Source organism: Acanthochromis polyacanthus, chromosome 15 (genome assembly GCF_021347895.1).
Source record: "Acanthochromis polyacanthus isolate Apoly-LR-REF ecotype Palm Island chromosome 15, KAUST_Apoly_ChrSc, whole genome shotgun sequence".
Lineage (NCBI taxonomy): Eukaryota > Metazoa > Chordata > Actinopteri > Pomacentridae > Acanthochromis > Acanthochromis polyacanthus.
The window spans coordinates 10,419,163-10,444,892 of record NC_067127.1 but is presented as its reverse complement, the minus strand read 5'-3'; the positions used below and the strand labels follow the sequence as shown (position 1 = coordinate 10,444,892).

Genomic DNA, 25,730 nt, shown 5'->3' with positions numbered 1-25,730 from the left:
TTATTTATTTATTTATTTATTTCTCTTTATATTTCCAGATTTATTTATTTATTTATTTATTTCTCTTTATATTTCCACATTTATTTATTTATTTATTTATTTATTTCTCTTTATATTTCCACATTTATTTATTTAATTAATGTTGTCCATGAAAACTCACACTTCTATTCATCAACATAATTGCACTAGTTTAATCATCAGTTAGCCTTTCAACACAAGTAGCTAACACAATATAGCATTAGAACACAGGAGTGATGGTTGCTGGAAATGTTCCTCTGTACCCCATGTAGATATTCCATTAAGAATCAGCCGTTTGCTGCTACAATAGTCATTTACAACATTAACAATGTCTAGACTGTATGTCTGATTCATTTAATGTTATCTTCATTGAAAAGTACGCTTTTCTTTCAAAAATAAGCACATTTCTAAGTGACTCCCGATGTTTAATTTTAGTGTATTTCCAACTGTGTGGATGCAAACGTGCATGAAAGGAAGGAAAAAAAGGGAAATAAACTTCCAAACACCATCTAAAGTCTTTCTAGCATTCCGTTTATTTACTTTTATTTATTTGCTTTTATAGTATAGATATTTCCAAGTCTTTGATTTCTGGTTTGTCATGTTTAATTTGATTGTATTCATATTATCTGTTATTGGAAGAAAAAAACATTCTAAAATAATGTCAATCATTTGGGAGAAGACCTTATTTAGAGCTGAGATGATTAATTAATTAGCTGCCACCTTTTAAATTAATTACTTTTATCTTTATTGAGAAATTTCAAGGGAGACAAACCTAAAATTTGTAATTCCAGCTTCCTATATGTGAATATTTTCTGTGATGGTTTGGGTTTTTGCTTCTTTGTTTTTAAATTTTCTTTTGACAGTAAACTGAATATCTTTGGGTTGTGAGCACAACAAGATATTTGATGATGTACTTTGGGCTTTGGGAAACACTAATCAACATTTTCATCATTTTCTAACATTTTATATTCCAAACAAGTGATCGATTAATCTGAAAAATAATCATAACAGGTTCACTGATACTGAAAATAATGTTAGTTGCAGGCCTAATCCTTTCAAACTACTTTTATACTGAAAAGCCAAAATCACGATGCCAGGAAACATACTTAACAAAGAAACAACATATTTTGTTATTTATCCTTTATTATCAAAAGCACAAATATATTGAAATATCAACACAGTGTTTGCAGCTTTAGGAATAAAAAGCACAACTAAGCCACAAAATACCAAATACAGTAAAAGAGAAGATCAAATTTACTGTACAAACAAAGTAAGTTTCTAATCATGAAATAAATTTACATATAACAAAAGAAATAGGTGTTCAACAAGGAAATAAACAAACAAAATAACAGCGAAGAAGGTGCCACCAAAACAAATAAATATTGTATTTTTTGTCATCCATTTCTAGTAATTTTACTTAAATTAAAATATACGTTATTATCAATAAGTGAGACCTGCATGTACGTAGTGATGTGTCCACAGGGTGGGGTTGTTCACCCACCTGACTGCTGAATTCAGGCTCCACAAGCACGAAATCCACAGCTCAGTTTTTTCCATCCACTCCTCACTTTTCTGCAGCTTTCCCGAAAAACACGGACTTCATTAACACATTAATAACTTCACCGAGGACAAGCTGCGATGAAGTCCAGTAAGTTTAACTTAAATGTTTGCGCAATTAGCTGAACTTAATCATCACTAGTCCGGGCGCTAATGGCTGCACAGCTGCAAAGGGGCTTATGTAAAAGGCTTACAGCTCTTAAGACAATAATGGTCGCAGGGAGAACAAATGAGGTGGCGCTAATTCTCCCGAGGTGCCCGTTAATGCGTCAGTGAGGCGGACCAGTGCGCGCCTGTCCGAGCTCATCCAGGACAACAAGGACGCAGCGGGAAGGTAAAGCTGCTCTGCTCACTTTATTTTCAACACAGTGTCGCGATGTTGAGCGTTTCACAGCTCAATGTGTCAGTTTAGGAACAAGTTTAGATTCATTAGATGCGCTTCCTGCGGTGTGTGTTTGTGTTGTTTATAACATATGTGAACAAGTAGTGCAGAAGTTTAGTCAGAGTTAATGAACAGAAGATAATTTGCTGTCTAAATGAGGCCTCTTGTTTATAGTGAGATCTCCTAGTCGCTGTCCGTGGTGCTGATTAATAGAAAGTCACCGGAGTTCAGTGACAGCAGCTTTTGTTTACACCAGGTAAATTAAGATATTGTGCCTTCTGCTACATTGTGTTTTTTTTTCTATTCAAGATCTCAAGCTGTCGGTCAAAATTATTTAGTTATAGTGTCTTACCTGCAGCTTCTGAGCCTGCATTACTCATCAGAGCATATTCTTCTCACAGCAGATATCCGTTTAATTAAACATGACCCAAGGGGAATCACCATGCACCGCTGACTCTTCTGCAGACCAGTCCAGCCTCTCAGGTGAAGCTGGAGAAAACTCACCCGTGGACTCTATGGAGATGGCTGTGAAGGAGACTAGTGGATTATGTTGACTTCTTTAACCCACAGAAATACCATCCTGGGATAAGAACATTGGAGATCCAGTCATGGGGAACTCCTTTTTGCCATCTTTTGTAAATGTGCTGTGTTTTTTCACCTTTGTGGCTTCAGCTTAACTTTAACTTTTTGTATGTTTTTCCATTTCATTACGCTTAATTTGCGACCTGAAACTGATTTCAGTGGAACTAAGAGATGCTACCAAAGGCTTTTTAAGTTTCCTGCAGCAGTGGAGACTTTGGTTCAGCCGGTTCTTCACCACGCTTGTCCCTCACCACTGTTCCCCAAATCCCAATTTGCACGCCTCCGTCCTGACAGCCGACCCCAGACATCCTCCTGCCTGGATGATTGAGGGAAGAGTTTCCAGGCACATAGCATGGCTCACTCCTTTCAGCCCCCTGCCTGGAGGGAGATGACAAATGGAGGCGGGCACCCCCACTTCAGCAACGGAGGCCACCACGGGGGTTCCCACAGCACCACGCGCTACATGCTGAAGAAACAACAGCGCCACAGACGCAGGTCGTCCTCGCCGATGGGCAGGGTCATTCTCATCAACGCTCCTGTTGATGGTGAGGTCCGGACGCCTTAACGGTCCTCTGTTGCCATGGTAACACATACTGGGGCCACAGCAGCAGAGGCAGGTCATTAGTCCAAGTTTAGTTCAGTTCAGAGCAAGTCCATAGTATATACTGTATAGTTTTGATACATGAGCTGACATGACAAGTCAGATAATTGTTAAATTACAGGGAATTACCAAAATGTTTTGATAAGAAACTACTTTAAGTACCCTTTTAAAGCAAAAATGCAAAAGTTTTAGTGCTTCTAGTTCAAACAGTGTGTATATTAGCTGCTTATCTTATTTAAATGAATGTCTTTGGGTTTTGTTCTTTGTTGATCAGACCAAACAATGAAATTTAGGATGTCAGTTTTGGCTTTGAGAACTTGTATAGGGCATTTTCAGTGTCCAACAATTTATTTAATAATTGCAAAAATAATTGGCAAATCAGCTAATGGTATATAAGAAACATTAGTTGCAGCCACATCAGATCCATGCAGATGTATAATGCTGTGCAAAAATGCTACAAAATAAAGTAACGTGCCTTAAAATTAGTGTCTTGTTCATCAACTTCACACGAAGTTTAGTAAAAACAAAAAACTAAATCAATACAATCTGTGTGTTTACTTAATAACAACACTTATTCTTGCCCCAAGCATCTTTGTATACTCGACTGTTAGGTTTGTCCAAGTGTCGTGGAGATCTTGCCACAGTCTGTCTCAGTGTTTCCTGTCTCTTCATGTGATAGCAGACTGACTCCATGATGATGAGATCAGGACTCTATGGGGCCCCACCATCTGTTGCAGGACTCGCTGTTCTTCTACGAACCATATTTTCTTGTTATCGTCGTGGTCCCTGTCAATAGTTGGCTGTCACACTGTGCAGACATTTATGGCGAGTACATGTCAGTGTGTTCTGTGCGCTTGTAGGAGGAGACGACAGTGAAGACATTCACACGGTGACAGTAGATAAGAGTCCAGATGGGCGTCTGGGTTTCAGCGTCCGCGGGGGCTCTGAACATGGGCTGGGCATATTTGTCAGCAAGGTGGAGGACGACAGCTCTGCAGGTTAGGAAGAAGTGTGTGTGTGTGTGTGTGTGTGTGTGTGTGTGTGTGTGTGTGTGTGTGTGTGTGTGTGTGTGTGTGTGTGTGTGTGTGTGTGTGTGTGTGTGTGTGCTTTATCAGTTTGAGTGGGTTAGTCGCTGTGATGGCAAGCTTATTTTTCAGCCTGCTTACAATTGGTCCTCTGTTTACGTGACATTTAGCTCTTGTTTATCATGCCGAGTTCCACCTGTGTCTGCAGCGCAGGCTGGGCTGACTGTGGGCGATAAGCTGGTAGAGGTGAACGGGGTCAGCCTGGAGAGCATCACCATGAGCAGCGCTGTGAAGGTCCTGACAGGCAACAACAGGCTGAGGATGGTGGTGCGGCGGGTGGGCAAGATCCCCGGCATCCGCTACTCCAAGGAGAAGACCACATGGTGAGGCCGATCACATACAAAATCAAGTCCCACATCTACACTTAAATATTTACCAGCTATGGTTCTGGACATTTCAAGCTTCTGTGCACTGTTTGTATTAGTTTCTGTTACTTGTGGTGGGTGTTGCTTCTGTGTTTAAGTTTCCCTAGGGAGTTTAGTTGCTTTGCTTGTGTTTAGATAGTTTGACAAACTCTGTTAGCCTTCGTTTGGTTTTATTATAGTCTTTGATTTGGCAACATCCACCAGCCTTGCTTTTCTTTGTAATCACTTTTGTGTTTATTTGCTTCAGCAGTAAATTCCTTTACCTGAACCAATTACATCTGGTTATTTTGTTGCATCCAGCTGACTGTATCGGTTGGATCGTAACAGGTTAATTTAACAACTTTACCTTAACCTAACCCTGGCTGAATATATGACTAAATACAGTTAGCTGGATATATTATTATGTCAAGTAAAGACTACAACCTTGTCACTACCACCGCTGACCTTTGCATGGTTCCTGTTTTGTGTAATCTTGTCACTTGACTGCAGCCCACACTGGTTATCTTTCTTTTGGGATATACTGTATCTTGGTTTCATGTGGCAGCAGTGGATGGATTACTGCTGTGACCTTTATGGCCATTTGATTAACCAATACTGACAGGCAGGAGTTCAGTGGAGAGGAGGAAAGCAGTGTATGTGATTGTTTTCACGAATGCATATCTGTGCTCCTACGTGTGTGTGTGTGTGTAGGGTGGATCTGATTCATCGGCGGATGGTGGTAGAGGAAAACGGTCGTACGCCATCAGAGGCCAGCTCAGACAGCGCTCTACGCAGAATCGTGCATCTCTTCACCACATCAGATGACTACTGTCTGGGCTTCAACATCAGAGGAGGCAAAGAGTTTGGACTGGGAATTTATGTCTCTAAGTATGAACAAAAGAAATCATGACAAACTAAATTGTCAGCAGGGTGGTACGGTTACTGTATGAGGCTAAACCTTTCCTGCTGAAGCGTCCCTGAACTAGAAAGAGGTAGAGGTACTGCAATAATTAAATATCACAGCCTAATCTCATTTGCAGTTTTGTGTATTAGATCAAAGCAACTGGGCTTCAGTTAAATGATTGAGTGGTCTGCTTGTGCTGCAACATTAAACACAACAGGCACAACGAGTAATGAACGAGACAAAAAAATCTAATAAATTCAAAAGAAATTCATATCAAAATGAAATGCAGAGTAGAAAATAAAATCAAGGGGTCAGCTAATAAAAGAAGTCAAGTGTAAACGCATGCTATGAGTGTATAGTTTGCTCAGTCATACTTATGTTAAACTGCTCACCTTGTCTGTGCCTCCTGTGTGTGTGTTTCTTTGTACATCTTCTCTTCAGGTTGGATCCAGGTGGGCTTGCAGAGCAGCATGGCATCAAAATGGGCGATCAAATCCTTGCGGCCAACGGGGTGAGCTTTGATGACATCACTCACAGCAACGCAGTCGAGGTCCTGAAGAGCCACACTCACGTCATGTTGACCATCAGGGTGAGAGACACTTTAACAGATAAACTGGAAATCAAATGTCGAGTTGCACTAATCAATAGTTTTTAGATTCATAAGACCCCTCTACGAGGTGTGTGTTGGTCTTTCTAAGGTATTTTTTTTAGCTTTACTACCTGCAGTTTCAGTGTTTTGGTTCAATCAAAAGCACTCTTATGAAGTGTGTAAACAGCCAAAAAGTTCTGCTAAACCTTCTGTACACTATCTGCCCAGCATTAGACAGCAAACGCACAGTTTGTGATGAGAGTGGAGCATTTTGCAGCTGAAGAATCATATATTTCGCCCAGCACTTGGAGAACAAAAACAAGCAAAAAGGAGCATAAATATTGGCTTCTATCCGTCCTATTGACAAAAACAATCCTTCAAATAAATGCTGATGCTGCTCAATGTCTGTTTGTTATAGAATCGAGCAACATTAGTTATGTTGCTACTGTATAATGTAATAATACATTATGCTATTATAGTTTTTAAATCATGTTGCCCTCCTGAAAATTAGTCACTACATGTTCAAGTCCGATTTCAGAAGCATCTTCCTTGTGTCCCTTGTGAATCCATGGTGTAGTGTTAATCATTTGCTCAGGTTTAAATGTAACGATTGATTGGCGCATAGAGTGCTGACACAATAATAAATGTTAGCATGTTAAACTACACCAGCTCCTCTCACTGAGCCTGCAGAGCAGAGCAGACAGCTGGCTTACAGCCCTTGATTCCTTATGTGTGTCTTTGTATGCATGCATGTGTGTAAGACCGCGGCACTTAACCTGTGTCATTTCTAGATAAAGGAATCTTTGTGTGTGTGTGTGTGTATGAATGGGCATGTGTGTGTGTTGTGCAGTGCGTGTGTGTTGTGCAGTGTACTCTCTTAGCTCCCTGACATTGCTGCATGCTCATTTTACTCCTCTGATCTCAGGTTCCACGTGTGAAAAACAGCCAGGGCCGACGTTCATTATTCAAAGGCAGTCTGGGATCAGGTTATAATCAACAGAAAGCCTAATTTTATGCCTTCCTTCTGTTCTATATTAGACCCATTTATGGATCAGAGACACCCATAGCAGATCAAGGATTAATTCTAAGTCACTAAGCTCCCTCACATCAGGGTATCTAAGGCTTTTGCGGAAATAAACCTTGAGTGCCTTCTCGTTGACCTTAAGCCGTGTATTGATGAGACAATCCCTTAAAGTAGACTGGAGAGGCTATTGTACACTAATCTTGATGGAACATGGCTACTTCCTCTGAAAAAACATTTCCTTAGGCAATGTTTTACGAACCTTGCAAACCATGACACCACTTTTTAGTGACTTTGATTGTGGGTCTGTCTCTGACACAGACAAAAAATTGCTTGTGAGTTTATTGGAGAGTCCACCAGCTACCCTGAATTGCAGTTCAATGAAACATTTCGGTGCTTGTTGCAGGAATCTCCATCAATTTGATTCATTAATTGTGCCCTGATAATGAATATTAAAGACCTTCATGACTTCCTGGCCTTTATCACAAGCTTCATATTGGTTGTTTTGTGTGAAATATCTTAACCATTAGTGAATGGACTGCCATGAAATGCAATATAGACACTCATGTTCCCTTCAGGATAATTATAAGAACTCTGGTGATCCATAAGTTTTCATTTAGCACCATCATCACACCAAAAATACCTGAAAAAAAATAAAAACATTCCAATCCACCTCAGCTGAACTTTGTGTTTTGTGCAAATGAGCCAGTGCTAAAGTTAACATTCTATTTGCCATTCACATTTTAACATGTGAGCATGTTTGCATTTATCAAGCAAAGCCTCACATAACTGGTTGCAACTAATGACTGTGAAAACAATGTGGATGTCTGTGCCTCACAAGTAGGAAAAACTACAATAATAAAAACATACAGGGGAAAAAGTGCCTTAAAGGTTGAGTTTTCTCACCAATGATAAAGTAAACCTGAGAGATTCTACTTTTTAAGCATCCAGCTTCCTAATGTGATCATTGACTGTTTCATGTTCCTGATGATTTTGTTTTTCCTCTCACTTCAACAGGAAGCTGGAAGATACCCTGCATACAAGGAGATGGTGGCAGAATATGGCTGGCTGGACAAATGTATGTAGATCATCAAGTGTGTTCATCACAAAATACAGTTTTGCAAGACCCAGATAGGAAGAGTTTTTAAGAGATAAAGACAAGAATGGTACAGTGAGAAGAGTTGTGCTAAGCTAAATGTTGCACACAAGATCTGGTGATTTTGAATTTAACGTCTCCTTTCTGTTTGCAAAGCTGCATGTTGGATTGTACTTATAAATCTTTAAAGAAATATGTAGAACACTGACCACATGCAGCTTGCTTGTACTTACACCTTGTCATTCAATTTCACATCAAGACTTAAACCTTGTTTTTCTGTCTAATACAAGTACTTCAGAACACCGCCAAGGGTTACTTCAGACTACTCAAACCCAGTCATCTGGAACACACACATTTGAGTCATTTTTTAGTTTTACGAGAACAACAAAAAAGAAACAGAAAAACTCCTGCTTCATTTTCTGTCACTCAAAGGCAAGATTATCAGAGTATGAGAGCAGTCAGATTTGATCCAAACAAAACAGGCTGTTCAAAAATCAAGCTTCCTGTGCAAAATGTATTCAGTGTAACTTTGCACATATGTGTGTTTGAGCCCACATAGAGCAGCTGGAAAGTTTCATAAGCTGTTGCACTTTCACAACAATGTTTTAAACTATCTCCATACTTGTATTTCTACAGTAGCCAATGGGGGCCCTGCACCATCCTCTCAGGGATCAGACTCCAACTCCTCCGCCTCCTCGTTGTCCTCCAGCACCCCTCTCAGCTCCCTCAGTGGTCTCTCCCAGGTCCTTTTCCCTCCTATCTTTGGCTCTGAGATGGTGGACGTCGCCATCTCCACAGGGGACCGTTCCCGTCGTCCAAGCAGCGCTGAGCGAACTGCTGACACGGCCATACAGACCGACCCCCAAGCTACAAACTACTGGGACAACCCTTCGTCTAACGGGTCGCACCCCGACCTGCTGGCCACCACAGAAACCAGTAGGACTGTGGGTGCAACAATGCTGCTGAAGGACACGGTAATACGTGGGAAAGGGGAAGGGCCGAGGGAGACGGGAGCAAAGGAAGGAGGACGGGGACGAGTGAGGACGCTGTCAGTTGGGGAGCAGGAAGTAGAGAAACACTCGCCCAAGACGGCAGCGCTGATGGCCCTGAGCAGACCACGGAAGCCAATCAGACGTTCCCAGAGCCACATCACTGCATCAGGTGAGCTCTGCAGGCTCAGTGTGGATGTAAGGTTGATCAATACACTTGGACTAGTCCGCAAGTGAGGTGTAGTAGCTGGGCTCTCTTGCAGTTCCCTCTGAAGTATGCTTAGGAAGCCTGCCCTACTACTGCCTGCAACAGCTTCTAATTCACCAAGGTATCTACGGGCTAACTCCCTGCCTATCTCTTCCTGACAGATATCTGTTATGGTTCTCACAGACCACATCACAGTAGGATCTTTGGGGCTTGGCAGGGCACCTAAAGTAATAGGATCAATTCTTGAGATGGACCTGTCAGACACATACTCTACAAGGACTCTACCCTCTGGTTGTCCTGGCTCATTGGGAATCCTGATTAACTCAGAAATGTCCGCATTGACTTCAAATACCTTACTTATTTCTCCATCTGTGTAAACTCTAACACCTGTTACATACAGGGAGCTCTGACCATGAACGCGGTTGCAAATATCCATAACTTAATTCAGTGTCATTGGTAATTTGCAAACGTGTGTGTTGTGAGGTGGAAGATCAGGAAGCTACTAATAACCAATCTCCTGGCTGGCTCGCCACTGAGTTGTAACTCTTCTTACCTGAAACCTTAGGTATGGAGAGAAGTCTGTGCTGCTGATCTTGGGCTTAATATCTAAGGTGTCTATATCAATGGTTTTCCAAAAATAAGTCAATAAATCTTGGACCCAAAGTCGTACAGTTCTGATTCTGTTCTGGTTCTCAGCTTCACAAAAATCACTAGGGTGGGCAAGGAGATTGGCAGTAGCACTCCACAAGTAGAGCAAAAGGATTTCCACCACACAAGAAGCACACACACACTACCAGTGCATTAGCTGGAATAACAAGAAAGCATATAATTATGAAAAGGATTTCATTCTCATTTGGAACACATCCATCCATCCATTCTCTATACACCGCTTTATCCACACTAGGGTCGCGGAGGGTGGGGGGTGGGGGGGTGGGGGGGTGGAGCCTATCCCAGCTGACTCGGGCAAAGGCAGGGGACACCCTGGACAGTTCGCCAGTCTGTCGCAGGGCTACATATACAGACACACAATCACACCACAGGAAATTTAGAGTTATCAATTAACCTCAGCATATTTTTCGACTGTGGGAGGAAGCCGGAGTACCCGGAGAAAACCCACGCATGCACAGGGAGAACATGTAAACTCCATGCAGAAAGATCCTAGGCCCACCCCGGGATTTGAACCGGGGATCTTCTTGCTGCAAGGCATAGTAGTGCTAACCACTACTCTACTGTGCAGCCCTACAACAACATGCATATTCAAAAGTAATGGTGATCTATAAGATTGTAATGCTTAGTTCTTTTACCTATCTGAACAGGTATTAGATAGTAGAAAAATTAGCTTTAAAGTGTCCAGGTACTCTCTCAGATACTCGTTCATGAAGGTATGGCATTAAAGATGACGTAGGCAGAAAGGTCAATTTAAGGCCACTCGAGAGATTTTATATCATGAATGTCAAGATTTGTTTTCCTGGAACAATTAAGCACAAACTAAATATAGCATATGTTTGACACTAGTTGTCCGTTCTGCTCGCTTGAACATGACCGATGTTTTCATCAGCTCAAAGTGGCACTAAACAGACAGCACAGATAGTAAATGATAAATGAAGAGTGAGAGGATCACTGAAGAGGATCACAGCAACCATGACTGTGCAGATATTCATAGCAAGCCACACACTTTGATGAATACAGAAACACTCTCTGGTCAGTCTCTTTTGTCCTCAACTGAATGTATTCAGTCTGTGCCCAGGAAAAAGACTCTGTATCAAAAGCAGTATAAAATCAGCTTCTTTAGTCCTCTCTCCTACCAGCTTGCAAACAGCAATGAGGACAAGGTCATAATTGTCTTTTCTCTTTGAAAAACAACAACATTCCCCTCTGGACAGTCTGAATCTTCTTCCAAGGTTGTAATGATAGCTTAACAGTACAAAAATACATCTCACTGATTTCCACCACAGTTGTTTTGAAGATATTTCACTCTGGAAAGTGTTGGAAGAATACCTCTACTTCCAAAACCAGCCTCAAAGACCCACTCAGGCTCTACTCTCATCCCTCCGTCACTGCAGGAGGTAAACAAGAACCTCCAGCTTCCACATGGCTGATTTAAGCTCCAGAAAGAATTTATCCATGAGCAAAAATTTGACGCAGACTCATGATTAATCACTGCCCTATACTCTCACTTGTTGTACCTCTGAGAGAAATGAATAAGAACAAGCACATGGAGAAATAGCCATCCAAGTCTTGGCGGGGCTGTTGAGTTATTAGCCTTCCCTTTTCAATTTATCCAGCTCACTCATACCTGGCCGGGCTTCGGGGCAATGCCTGGGGCTGATTGGACATTTGTTATGTAAGCTGAGGCACTTCACTGTAGTGCTCTCTATAGATGGGGGTGTGTTGAGGTTGCTGTAGCTGCAATTCATCAGTACGACTGTGTTACTTTCCACAGTGGCAGATTTACTGCAGAGAACAGAGGAGCTGACTGGAAGAGAAATGAACAGTCTGTGCTCATAGCAGAGAGTGTGCATCACCCAAGTGTTATGGGCTAACAGTTAAGCATGGAGCAGCACAAAGGCTAATGAATTATGTTTTCAACACCACGCACAGATGACTGCAGGAAAGGTGACACGAGGTTTAGTGAAGCTTTTCTAAGTTAATTACTTATTTGTGTTCATTTACATAATTTAGCAGGTGAAGGTCTGTGCAGGCTGTTAAATTCTGTTATATTTCACAGAGACTGGTTGGAAAAATGTACCTGCATTGGCCACATACTGTACGAGACAATTTAGTCTTGTTTTTTTCTCCACCTTTAGAGGACAGACAGAAGAAGAAGAAGCAACAGAGTAAGAAGAGCTCAGCAGAGGGTAAAACCAGCCTGCAGCGCTCCAAAACCTTTGTCAATTTGTTTTTTAAGAAAGATCGTAAGGAGAAGAGTCGCTCTAAGTCACCGTCTCGCCACACTGACAAAGGTGAGAACACAGTCACAGGATGGGGTTTTTTTGTCTTTCATATTCTGCATTCAGCCAAGTAATAAATGTGAATTATGGGGTGAATTAGCATTTTTGTTTCATTGGATGATTGCAACAGAGTCTATCCCACACTCATTTTTAGGGGTTCATAAGTTTCATGGCCATCAGTGGTACAACAGAACAGGATTGTCTAAATATCAGGCACGGATGTGGGATTATTCAGCTTTTGTACAGCTCTGCTAGAAAGATTTTGGCACGTGAATTAATTTACCATGTTTTCAAAACAGATACAAGTTTAACAGCACAAATCAATTCTCAGTAAGGAAGGTTAGTTTGTTGTTTGGTAGAACAACCCAAAATACAAATGTAATAACTCATGAACAATAGCAACAAAAGTCATAGATCTCTACTTAAGATGTCAGATTTACTGACTCAATTCATGTTTTGTTTTTCTGATTATAATTTGATCTAAGAGCTAATTTTTTGCAAAATATTAATTCATTTCTATCAGTTGCGTTGTAGGTAGATAGCACTTTCTGCAGCAGAGTTTCTTCATAGATTAATCATTCAGAGTGAAAGTTCTTCAATTATAATGCAATGCAAGTAGTATAAGGAGGCGTGTTTCTTTCTGACACATTTTTCATCATTTGAGCAGTATTTGTACTGTCCTATAGGCACTATATAAGTACACATATGACTAACTAACCACATGCTTCTCACAAACTCATGGCACTCTCATTGGCACATGCTCCAAAAATAACCTTTGTAGGAAATACTTCATGCCAGTGGAGGCTATTTCATGCCATCTGTACATTCTCCTGTTTGCATATTGTTTCTGTCGTCGCCTTAATTCCTCAGATAAGGAGCGAGGTCGTCCGTTCCAGCTGCTGACCTCCCCGAGGGAGTCCCGTGCCGGCAGCCCGCTGCCCCGACTGGAAACCCTGCAGCACGTGGAGAACATGGCAAAGAAGCTGCTCAGCCAGGATGAAGTGGCTGCTGTGATGAGACACTGTCGGCGAGTGAGTTCACGCTGGGACATGACTATCTCTAACACCTCAGAGATGCTCTCGTCTGTGTGCTCCTTAGCTGGGCTCTTTGCAGGTTTAAGTGTGTGCTATTGTTCTCTGTGTTTTCAGTATCCTTTCGTGATATATGTACCTTGTAGCAGCTGTGACAAATGATGGATTCAGCTTGTCATTTACGATTAGGATCAAATAACAGCGATCATCTGATCCTTTAGGGTTTCTCAGCCCATCTTAGAATCCTTCTTCTTGGCAAGCCTTTTGCTTCTTGAATCTACTCACAGTGTGACTTACCTGTTAATACAGTAATTAAACACCAATGACTGAAAACAGCAGAGTGTAAGGGTGTTCCTGGATCAGTTAATATTTAATGTACATGTAAGATATCAGAAGACAACTCAGCTACCAATCATGGAAATGCACTGTTCTCTGGACCACACCCTGACTTTTAATCTCAAACAAAAAACAAAACAAAACGGTGATCTGTCTATTTAGACAGCTACCCTGGCTGGTTCTTGTTCTTGTTTTTCTCTAATTGTGTACAAATCAAATCTTTCCCCCAGTTTCTGTCTGACAATGTGATTGAGGATTTAGTGCGTCCACTTCTGGCAATCTTGGACAGGCCAGAGAAACTGCTGCTCCTCAGAGAAATAAGGTGAGACATCAAGAACGTAATACGTATTCATCCCTGCAGTAATTATCCAATGGAAGGCTCTTACCTGTTTGCTCAGTTAAATCCAGGTGATGACTTTTTTTCGGCCCCACAGCGTATACATGCATACTGAATGTTTAAATTTGCATGTGAATAACTCTTTCTATCCTCTGCAGAATGCTGATACCTACTTCTGAGTTGGGCCGCTTTGACAGCATGGTCATGCCTTTTGAGCTGGAGGCGTACGATGTTCTCAAGAGTCGCTCTAGTGAGCAGAAGCACGCACCTAACATCACTTTTCAGATTTTTCTTTTCATTCCTTCAGCTTAATGTAAATACACAATGTCTCATTTGCATTGCAGAATAAATAATATACTAAAAAAGAGTAAGCAATATAGAAAGATAAACAGACAAGATGACAAAGTACACTACTTCATGGAAAATCTGACATTTTCAGTCAATTATTTCTTTTCAGTACGATCTCCAGCTCTGCGCTCTCCTCGCAGTGGAACTCCTCGCCGTCACCTCATCACCCCAATCCCAGGTACAACGACTTCCTCTCACCCTTTCTCTCCCTTGACCTCACCTCTTTCTTCTAACTCTCTCTCTGTCTGGTTGATGGCTTTTCTCTTCCACAGGGATGTGAGATACATAGAGACGTAAACTTCTCACCTTTTGTCTCTACTTTTCTACCTTGTGTCACTTCTTTCCTGCCTCATCTCATATATATGCCATCAAACTGAAACGCCTGCACACACTCAGTCCATATCCTGTCCCTGGCAGACTATTCACAAATGCCAACACACAACCTCATATAAAGCAGTCTTACACACACACACAGAGCAGCAGCATGCAGAAAATGTCTCAGGTTTCCTGTCCCTGCGCTGAAGCAGAGGCTTGTGTTACATCTCTGTGGCCCACAGAAAGGACTGAGGCGTGCTGCGATGGCATGTGTGATACTTCAACAATACAAAGATGCTTTGAGCATTTACCTCATTCAAGAGTCATTGAGACACAATCAATACCGTCTCACTTCAGCCTGACTGCTGCCATCTCACTTTCTAAGGTTACAGGTCAGGGGTTAAAGGGTCGACGTTATAAAAGCAGAAGGAAGCTGACAGGCGTCGTCGAGGCGTCAGTTTTCTCTATCTTGCTTCTTATCTGTGCTTGAGGCCAGCAGCTTGAGGTTGTTCTGGTTCCTGCTCACACAACACACCCAACTGTTTGAAAAAATTGCGGGTTGAGTTGCATTGTGAGTAATATAGTTGCCAGTTGCAGGTTTTGAAAAGGATTAAAAACACATGGAATGAAACTCTATCACTCCATCTATTGGCGATCTCTTCATATCACTATGGCTGCTACACCCCGGTGACTTCACCTGTTCAATAAAACTAATAATCCTGATGCACCACAACCACATCATCCCTTTTATAAACTTAGCAGTTTTATTTTTACACTGTTCTTTTTTAAAAATACTTTTCTCATACTCTATTTTATTGTAAATACCAACTATTTTGGCACCTTCTTTCTTCAACAAGCACAATTTGCACATTAACTGCATGATCTATCTATCTGTCTGTCTGTCTGTCTGTGTATCTGTTAGAATTAAACTTCGACTTTTACTATCTACTATCAGCATTATTAAAAGTCAACTTGCTGTTTTTATATTTGTCCAGACTACAGGGGTGGATTCCACCTCCAGCCGTTCCATGACACTCTACGGGAGCGTCAGCTGATTGAAGAGTTGGAGAGCCTTCGTTTGTCCGGCCAGCAGTCAGGCCACCTGCCACCATCTCGTGCCTTCACCCCCCTGCTGGACATCCCTGTAGACAGCTATGTCTCCTCCACTGTTCGCTCCCGTTCCCCGAGCCCCTCGCCCATTCACAGCTTTCTTCTCCCTGAATCGCCAAACAGCACCCAACGTGGACGCCAACCTCATCGCTCCCCAAACAGGAGAGAGAACGGGGAGTCGCGGTATGACAATGTCTCCCTGCTGTCCGTGTCTGACCGAGGAGATGTTTTTCCGGAACGAGGAAGGTCGCCTGTGAGGAACGGCCACAGCAGAGGGAGGCGGGAGGGGAGTCCTGACAGCATGGATGGCAGGCTGAGCAGGCAGGAGGGCTACACGGAGGTCAGCGTACAAGTTCCTTCACAGCGGAGAGGCAGAACTCCTCTGGCGGATGTATTTGATCCCCAGAGAGAGAAGAGCCCATCCACAAGTAGAGGGAGCAGTCAACATGTAAATGGACATTTACTAAATGGTCATGGAGTGAAAAGAAGACCACCTCTACCACCTGAAGAGTATGAAATCATTACTTTGACTATCTCCAAGGCCAAGCAGTCACTAGGTAAAGAAAATGCAAAAAACCTTCATATTTTATTTATCATTGAAAGAATGTAGAATTGACTGTAGTCTGTTAGTTAAATATGCTTGTGTAGACTACAAGCTGCTGAATGACTGTCCATTACACCACCAGTAGAGGTCAGGGCACCACAAACCAAAAGGCATTTGAAAGAGTTAAATGCTTTAATGTTTAAGCTCAAAAGGACTAAAAGGATGATTAAAACTAGCTAGAATAAAGGAGTCTGGTTATGTCAAGCAATGCCTTAGTTTATTATTTTTGAATTCTCTGTGTGTTTATAGGTATTAGTATCTCTGGAGGTATGGAGTCCAAGGTCCAGCCCATGATAAAGATCGAGAAAATCTTCCCAGGAGGAGCTGCATCTACAAATGAGGCTTTAAAGGTGGCATTATGAGACCACAAAATTTTACCAAATAGGTTCAGTTCAATGGGAAAAAAAATGAAAAATTATGATTCTTAGTTTTGGAGTCAAAGCAAACTTAACATGGTTAGATTTTTCTGCTATAAATATTAAGAATGAACTCTATAACACTCTGATTTTAAAGTGCATCAGAGGTTATTCCGGTTTTAGTGAATTGTAAGTAGCAGTCAGAACTGAGTCCTGTACTTATGAGCTGTTGCTGCTATTAGTAAGCATGTCCATGACAGAGAGGCTGAAGGTGTGCAATGAGGAGTGGAGAGATGAGTGGAGAGCCATCTCAAGTAGCCCATCACCTCCATTATTGATGAGGTACACCGTTGCTGTTCTGCTAATGTATTGGTAATATATTGCCTGCGCAGTAACTTAACATTCAGCGGTAATGTTGGCCTGGTTCACTTAAACACACACGATCCACACAGACTCATCCCAGTTAACCACAGGATGATGTTTGACACACTACAGTTAAACATACAGTGGTCAAAGAACAATTTGATCAAAGACACATGAAACAAAGTGTGTGTGTTAAGTCAGGGGTGAATGTGCGTAAAACAACATATACCGTATCTACAATAGTAGGTTACCAATCTGTACATGTGGGCCCATTTGCAATTTGTGTTTCCTAACTGCAGGCTATCAACTGACTGCTCAGGTCTAATGACTGATTAGAGTGTCAAACGTCAGGGGGATCCGGTATCACCTCAGTATTTCTAATTTGAAGAGCTTCCCTCTGATGGTCCCTCAGTGCATACAGACACCTGCACTCTCTTTTACAGAAACACCACATGCTGACACATGCTATCCACTCAGTCTTGGAACATGAAGAATATGAACACAAAAATGTCAGGAATGGCAAAGGTTTTGTAAAAAACCAGCACCTGGCAAAGAGAGACAAACTACAAGTATACAGCTGTGTTTGCAGCTCTGGGAGGCTGCGCATTGTAAAAGTGATGCTTTGAGAAATATTAGCATTAGTATGGTAATACACCAATGTGCCACAACATTAAAACCACCTGTCTTTTATCACGTAGATCCACCTTGTGCCGCCAAAGCAACTAACCGAGCTCTAGACACAAGACCCCTTAGGGCATCCTTTGGTATCTGGCATCAGGACAGTGGCATAGCTCCATTTGAGTTCTTTGTGTTTCCTGTTTTAGACTTGTTCTGGCAGATGTGGCTAGGGAAATATCTTGAGGATGTAACTATGTTTTTAGTCCGATACCAAAATTTGAACAAATTAAAGATTAAAACTGAAATTCACAGGGGTCACCAAAGTAATACAAGTTCATCTTGAGGAGAAGATGCTTGAAATTTCATATCAATACACCCCATAGTTGGTGAAACGTTTTATCAAAGACCACAAATGTCAACCTCATGGTGGCGCTAGAGCAAAAGTCAGGGAATCACCAGCGTCAACAAGATTTTTCTTCCAGGGTCCATGAATGACTGTACCAAATATCATTATAATCCATCTAATAATTGTAGATGTCTCAGTCAGAACCAAAGTGGTGGATTGAAACAAGATACCAACCCACTGGTACTGTCTTTCTTTTGTCATCTAACATGATTAAAAACAGAGAAGTTGTTGTTTGGTAGGACACAGATGTATGGCCACTCGCCAGCACCCCGGTGCTATCTATTGTCTCTACCTCACACCTCACAACGAGGCATGTCAGCTGGAACATATCAGCTCCAAGGCTCAGTGCTATCTCCCCACCACTCTGCAGGAGGAAGCAAAAGCAGGGCAGCTCAGTGTTAACATGCATCCTGTCTCCCTAGAATAACACAACTGGAGAATGTTGTTTGTATGTGTGTGTATCTATGTGTTCACGTGCGCATACTTTCCTGTTCAGCAGACATCTGCTTTTAACAGCGGAAATCTTGACACTAGTCACGTCTAAGAGAGCCTAGTAAAACAGCTGAATTTATATCTACAAAACTACTGACACTCCTGTCAGCTGAGCAGCATTATTAGGGCGTAAAAGTTTACATATATGCAAACTATCATGGTACATTTTTGAACACTTGACAAGAAATTACATTGGAGTTTATAGACAGGTATGTCAAAACCTGAGAGAAACACCTGCCAGTTTGTCCAGATACAATTAAAGGTAAATTGAAGAATATGTTTTCAGCAGATTTACTTTTAACTTTAACACAATTGAAATTTATTTTATAATAAATAACACAGAGAGAAAATGTGTCTACTCTCTTTATCCAAATATTGTAGCTGAATTTATTTGAGCACAGATCCTTCCATGCAAGCGGTTGTTATTTTTACAAGCCATGTTATTTTTGGACCATGATGTCCATTGGCTAGAAAAGAGGGGACCTCATAAATGCACTCCATAAATGGTCGTAAAGAGGATGGGGCAGATTAGGTTGTGATCTATTTAATTCAGATAAATTACTTTTCGAAAATGAAAAAGCACTTGTTAATCTCCTCTTTGGTTAAATGGATCTAAATCTTTTGATACTGTTCGCACAGAAGGCTGTAAGGTTATTGGTGGACAACAGACTGTCTGGTGAGCTACAAGAAAACCTGTCAGACAAACAGGGCAGCACTGATCTAACCGCTTCCTATATGAGACACATATGTTTGCAGCACAATAAAAAGGACGGGTGGGGGAATATAATCTATTTGTGTCTAATGACTGGAAAGGAAAAGGGAAAGAAAGAAAAGATGTGATTGGTGGAGATACAACAATGGCCGTGGGGCTTATGTGTTGCTAACCTTCACTGAGGTTGAACACATTAGGCAGGTGCATCCTCAGCAAACGCTCATGACATCAGGGGAAGTTCCTCTCCTCGGGGCTCCAAAGATTTGCCACTCTGTGCTCGCATCCTGCAGGAAACAGCGGGCAAATGGTCCAAACTGTGTGCGTGTGGTTGTCTCAGTGTATGTTCTTTCCTCAATAACCTTGCGCTGAAGGGGAAACTTTATATGTGCACTAGTGACAGCCTTCAGTGTGAATACATTAAAGTAATAGGAGAGCCCCAATTCTCTGTGGCATAAATTACATCCTCACTAAGGGACACAATCACAGCAGATTTATGGAAACTGTCTATATGGTGCTTTTGGAAAAGACAGACTGCTACAGAAAAAGAAATAAAGAGAAGGTGAAAAGCATGCAGAGATATAAATAATCGTGAAATACTAACACTTTCCTGTCTCCTGTGTTATTTCATGTTTAACTTATTCTTTTATGCGTGTTTGAATTTTCAGGCGGGATATGAGCTGCTCTCCGTGGACGGGGAAAGTCTGCAGGGAGCAACTCATCAGTATGCCGTGGATGTAATTCGCCGTTCGTTCAGCAACAAGGCCAAAGACCCGATGGTTTTTGTGGTCAAGGTCCCTAAGGTGGCCACCACACCCACCAGCCCCAGGAGACCTGCTGACTAAACTTTGTGTGCCTCACAGCCAGACTGCTGCTGGAGCATGAAGGACAACAAAACCTGCAGCTCCCGTGGGATTGAATAAAGTAGAGGATTCACCCCCAGAAGAGGAAACTTGGGACGAGTAAAGCTCCGGTAACAGTGGAGAGCATCAAAGGCAAGAGTTTTGACAAGACATATGAGGAAATATGTCAGAAACAAAGCTTGAGACTGGCTTTTAGGACTGATTTGGTAGGATATCTATCAAAATAAAGATTCTTAGAAATAATTTTTGCTATGTAATGTAAGCCCAAATGTTACAAGTGTATGACTTTTATAACATTCTTAGTGTTTTTAGCAAACATTTTACTAAATGCATACGTTGCACATCAAATCCACTTAAAGTAATTAATGCATTTTCTTAAAGGTGTTTCATGCTAAGAATATGTGATTCATGAACTCGTCCTTGGTTGAATTGTGTCACCGTTCAACATGTTGGCAACCCTGTCGTGACCTCCCATTGTGGAGCCAGTTGTCTGCACTTTTCACTTGGAGCATCTCAGTCCAGCAGCCCTGCAGGCCTGCCAGAGGGAGATTACCCCAGCTTGTGTTATGAGATTTATAGATTTATACCCAGATTAAACCCCTGTATTATGTCAAAACTGATAGTTTGGGTTTAGAGGATGTCCGGGGGGATTATTCCAAATTGCTGCTCAGTATTTTTGTGCTGTGTTTTACTGGCAGAAGTGCTTGTGCTCTGGAGCCATCCGCCACTTTAGAGGCTTAATTACACCATGCTGTGGATGGAGCTTATGCAGACATGTGGAGGAGTTGGAAAAACATGTCAGTGAGAAATGCAGGACACGGAAGCCGGTGGCACATTTTAAATCAAAGCGGGGGTAGAGGAGATATGGGCAGGAGAATGTAGTGTGCATAGTGCCTTACTTTTGCAGACGGCCAGTGGGGGGAAAAAATATGAAAATGTTACTCAAACTTGGTTTTAATAAGCCGTAGAAAAAGTCAAGGTGAAATGTTTTTATTCTGGCATGCTATTAAATGTTAAAAGCAAAGTTTTTTTTTTTTTTGTGTGTGTGTGTGTGTGTGTGTGTGTGTGTGTGTGTGTGTGTGTGTGTGTGTGTGTGTGTATGTGTGTGCCTTTGAGTTATTACAAAGTGCATCTGATATTTGACTGGAATATGAGGAAATTCAGCATATTCACCATACTTTTTCACTTAAAAAACAATATAAACAATCACTTTAAGGTGTGACAACTTGTTCTTTAATTAAAAACACAGTCATTTGTACAAGAAATGTACACATAAAAATATGCACAGACAGCTACATACTTTATGAATTAATGAAGACACAACGTAAGCAAACACACAAAAAAATGAGCACAAAAGGATGTTGAAAAAAATGCAACAAAAGAAAAAAGAAATGTGTTACGTTGCTTTGGTCTAGTCACAGTGGCTACATTTGAAATAGATATTTTGTCTAAATAAAAGACAATGTCACTCTGTTATACGATTTAGTGTTTTACATATTTACACAGAAAACGGTTATGTGACAATGAAGAGAACTGAGATATGAGGGGAAAAAAATGATGAAAAGTCCAAGATGCACACAGTACTTTTGAGTGAGTGAGTCAGTTTGTTTTGCAGCAGCTGTGCTTGTTGTTCATATGTACCTGTGGGTGAGTAAGTAACAGTCTAGGTCTGGTTAACAAAGTGAATGTGGTTGGCGAAACACAGCTCGTTCCTTTCAAAGTCACTTGCCATGGCTTTACCTTAACGATATATGCACAGTGCAGATTTTTAATAATCTCTGAAACCCACAGTGAATGTCATGCAAAAAACAGTCCGATCAAATGGACTGATCAAATTCAACTGAATTTCCAAGCATAGGAAACATAACACCTTCTCGGTTTGCATCAGGTCTGACTTCAGCTTAACGGAGAAGTCTCTCGAAATGACATGCATTTATGAATGAACGACAAAACCCAACGATGACGACATGAACTGGTGTGATAATATGATACTGATAATCAAGTGAAAGATCAATCAAAATGGAGAGACAACAGGCCGAAAATGAGCCCAAAACAAAAAGCTCCCCTCGGTTTTATCTCCTGCAAAAAGTTTGGTCATTAGAATGTTTTCCACACAGATTATATAATGTAAACATTAAGTTTTCATGCATTACAGTATTAGGTGCACTCTTTTTATGCTGCCTCCTCCATTTGCAATTGATCCGTCATTTGAAACATTGGTATGTGATATACATTAACCCACACTTATACCAGTACTACAACAAAATATCTTCGGGTGCTATATATATATAAAAATATACAACTTCTCCTCCATTATATAGATTTCCATTTAACTATTATTCCTCCATATAGACTCTTTGCAAAATAAAGGTTCTCAGCAGTCCATGCTCAGTGTTACACACAGCCCTGCGTATACTGTGAGAAAACAGAGCAGAGCAACATACAGCTTCGAATGTTAACATGCTCCTCACCCGGTTATATTTAGGAGCCTTTAAAAGCAGACCTGCCTTGAGGAAATTCAGCTCTGGAGCTACTGCATCTGCAAACTCTCATCTCAACTTGACCTGCACCAGCTTCCTCTGAAATCTCGTATAACAAAGACATGCAGACATGCCAGTCTCACTACCTGTATAGCAGTCAGTGAAGATTTTAAAAAGTGGTATTTGGCTTCACGTCGCCAGGAGCTAAATAAAGAGCACTAATGGGAGTGGAAGGGAATAAATGGAAACTCGGAATAAGCATGCCTACTGTTAAAACACTGGCTTAAATCTCTGTGACGTCACAACCGAACTGTAAACTGCTCTATTTTTAGTTTCCTGATACCATCCGCCGAGATGCTTTTTGTCGTTATAAAAATAGTTGAGTAAGAAGAAGAGAAGAGTGAGAGAGAGAGAGGAGGCAGAAAGCCAGAAAAAGACAGTGAAATCTGGTGCCATGCTACGTCTGCTTCCTAGTGCTAATTGTAAAATGTAAATGTTTATGTCAGAGCTCGCTGCGCCGTCTGAAAGAGTTGATCGAGAGCAACGGCGCGACTGTTGGTGGTCTAGAAAACATGAGCAGAGTTCAAATAAAGTGTTTCCTCTGAGCCTTTGGTTTGTGTGTCCTCGGTGGTTTGGAGAAATGACAGAAGAGGATGTCCACGTGTAAGCAAACCAAGAGCCGCACGCTAAAGCTGCTTCGTTTTAGTTGATCTGTCTCATGAGAAAACTGCTGTATCCCAAAATGATCCCAAGAGAGACAGAAAGTTGTGCAAAATAATACTACGCTTCTCACTGCAGGTGATGACCATTTAAACTGCATTCCTCTGACGTGATACGTCACAATACATTCCTTTTCAAATAAACCCCCTTTATATCATTTGTGAAATGAACGATTGTTATACAATTAAAAGCAAACAGCAGATGATAGTAGTGGTGCTGTGGTTGTTCATGTCGCCAATGAGCACAGCTGAACAGGAGATGCGGTCATTAATAGCCAGCGGTGGTGGTGACTGATTGAACTGCTCTCTTGATGCATGATTACATGCATGCTGGTGGCCGGGTGTTTAACATCGTGTGCTACCAAGAAAGTTGTCGACCAGATTGTTCCATGTGTAGTAACATTTTTTGCTTTAAATTCCCATCGATTTTCAATACCCTGATTCGAACGTGGTCTGAGAAAGAAACACTTTTTCGCTGCTTTTGCTCCCACAGAAGGAAAGAAGTCTTTGTGCTGGCTTTGTAGTGGAATAAAACCCCCCTTAAAAGCGCCGTGGGAGGCACCTTATAAGGATTTATTGGAGAGCATCTCCACTAGCAGGAAACAAGAATGCACCTTTGGGAGAGCCCCCTTTTGACAGTGGCGAGTGGTTGAAAGCTCGCTCAGTGGTCCAGGTAAAGCCATGTTGGAGATAGTGCAGTATTTGGCCCAGAGTTCAATGTTTGGTTTACACCATCAGAGTCTTTTGTGAGTCATGTTTCCATGTTTGTGTGCACATATTACTGTAAGCGTGTATGTTTAGATCTCTGTGGCAGTGATTTCCTCAAAGTGGATGTCATTGCTGCCGCTACGGACCTCATAGTCCTCCATGTCCCGGTTCTCCAGCTCCAGACTCAGCTCCCTCATCACTCGCTCCAGATCGCGGTTGCGACGGTACATCTGGATGTAGTTCTGCTGCAGCTGCTTCTGGTAGCGGATTACCTGGTTTGAGGGAGAAACGGTATTTAAGTTAAGAGGTAAAGAGGATCAGAGAAAGCTTTCAAATCTATCTTGATGTTTGACAGGTTGAATGAAACTGAAGGTGAACAACTGGTCACCAAGAAATGCTTTTACCTTTTCCTTCTCCTCATGCCAGATCCTCCTCTCGTCCTCAAACCGAGACAGTTGCTCCTCACTGGTTCTCCTCTCATACATTAGCTCAGCCTTCAGCCTGTCCACCTGAGAAAATACAGTGGTTAGCTCTTTCACATCTGTTAAATCGGCAATACAACATTGTAAAAATACTTCACTGTGAACTTTCCTTCATTGAAATTCTTATATTCTAAAGCTAATGAGCATTTTCACGACAGAAAAACAACCAAGTAGACAGCACAAAATACAAACTCATCAATATATACATACATTAAAGGGATAGTCTAAGGTCTTTGAAGTGTGATTCTATGAGGATTTTATCCATCCATATATTACCTACAGTAGATCACACTCAGCATGCACCCAGTTTGGAGAAGCAGACAAAAATACCCACAAGGAAGCTAAGCAATAAACTGCAGTGGACGGGGGCAGCATCAAAACATATATCAGTTTAAGTGTACGCTATATTTAGAGCATTTCTAAAACTTTAGCTTGCTGTCACAGAGCCCTTTCTAACTGGTAACTAAAACACTTATATTGCTTTCTTTAAAGCCACCAGACTCCACTCACAAAACAGTCATTTTACCTTGTAAAACACTGGAGCTGCTGTTTGATTGCTGAGTGACTTTGTTTGTGTTTTGACGTGCTCATTCTAATCCGAATGTGTAAAGAGACAGCAAAGTCGCACAACAGCACAAACAAACTAAGCGATCGAGGCAGCAGTAAGCCAGCCACTCCCAAGCTTTGTGAGGTAAAATGACTGTTTTTGTCTATGGAGTCTGGTGGCTTTGAGGAGAGATTAGATCAAGAAAATGGCTTTATTGTCCAAACTGAAAGAGCTGTCTGATTGCAAGATAACAGATAGAAATCGAAATCAGTGCAAACAGTGATATAGATTTTTTTGGGTGGATGTTTGCTAGATGGCTAAAATACCACTTTGCTGTTGTTTCCATCTGCAGCTGTTTGTCACTTCGGGTTACTTCTGCCCAGCTCTACGACGAAACCAAACTATCCCTTTGAAAATCTCTAGGTAAATGTGCTTAAAGGGGAACTTGGTTTTTTTTCAACCTGGGGTCTGTTTTCATATGTCTTTTCATACATGTGAGTGATGGAGAAATGAATTTTCGACATAGCTCCAGTATTTAGCCAGGCAGGCAGCTTAGCAGCTCAGTTAGCAGCTCAGCTC

General features: G+C 41.5%; 2 protein-coding genes across 7 annotated transcripts in view; one reads left to right on the top strand and one right to left on the bottom strand.

The window, feature by feature from the left end:
• The first annotated feature begins 1,480 nt into the window (after nucleotides 1–1,480).
• On the top strand, nucleotides 1,481–21,239 carry pdzd7a (PDZ domain containing 7a). Of its 4 annotated transcripts, XM_022190104.2 has the most exons (17): nucleotides 1,481–1,909; nucleotides 2,132–2,213; nucleotides 2,359–3,084; nucleotides 4,001–4,138; nucleotides 4,374–4,548; nucleotides 5,281–5,457; nucleotides 5,915–6,062; nucleotides 8,101–8,161; nucleotides 8,816–9,340; nucleotides 12,184–12,339; nucleotides 13,198–13,358; nucleotides 13,925–14,016; nucleotides 14,190–14,281; nucleotides 14,489–14,557; nucleotides 15,690–16,361; nucleotides 16,658–16,758; nucleotides 20,021–21,239. In XM_022190104.2, exons 3-17 carry the CDS (start codon nucleotides 2,892–2,894, stop codon nucleotides 20,195–20,197), a joined length of 2,937 nt encoding a protein of 978 aa, XP_022045796.1. In that variant the 5' UTR covers nucleotides 1,481–1,909; nucleotides 2,132–2,213; nucleotides 2,359–2,891; the 3' UTR covers nucleotides 20,198–21,239. The 4 variants fall into 4 exon arrangements, with proteins under 4 accessions (XP_022045796.1, XP_051815746.1, XP_051815745.1 ...); XM_051959786.1 differs by lacking the exon at nucleotides 2,132–2,213 and having other exon boundaries at nucleotides 2,362–3,084; XM_051959785.1 differs by lacking the exon at nucleotides 2,132–2,213.
• Nucleotides 21,240–21,425: 186 nt separating this feature from the next.
• The window catches only part of lzts2a (leucine zipper, putative tumor suppressor 2a), a 47,682-nt gene continuing 43,377 nt past the window's right edge, over nucleotides 21,426–25,730 (bottom strand). For all 3 annotated transcript variants that reach the window (XM_022190106.2, XM_051959788.1, XM_022190107.2), the window contains 2 exons: nucleotides 24,527–24,631; nucleotides 21,426–24,394 (listed from right to left, as the gene is read on the bottom strand). In XM_022190106.2, coding sequence (XP_022045798.2) covers nucleotides 24,212–24,394; nucleotides 24,527–24,631 — 288 coding nt within the window. In that variant the 3' untranslated portion in view covers nucleotides 21,426–24,211. The remainder of the gene's footprint in view (nucleotides 24,395–24,526; nucleotides 24,632–25,730) is intronic.

What these genes read in the sequence shown, in the direction of transcription:
- pdzd7a (XM_051959786.1), top strand. Translation starts at nt 2,892, where the DNA reads ATGGCTCACTCCTTTCAGCCCCCTGCCTGGAGGGAGATGACAAATGGA. An exon ending in GAGCCACATCACTGCATCAG is followed by an intron (nt 9,341 to 12,183) that starts GTGAGCTCTGCA and finishes CTCCACCTTTAG; the next exon opens with AGGACAGACAGAAGAAGAAG. An exon ending in TGATGAGACACTGTCGGCGA is followed by an intron (nt 13,359 to 13,924) that starts GTGAGTTCACGC and finishes TCTTTCCCCCAG; the next exon opens with TTTCTGTCTGACAATGTGAT.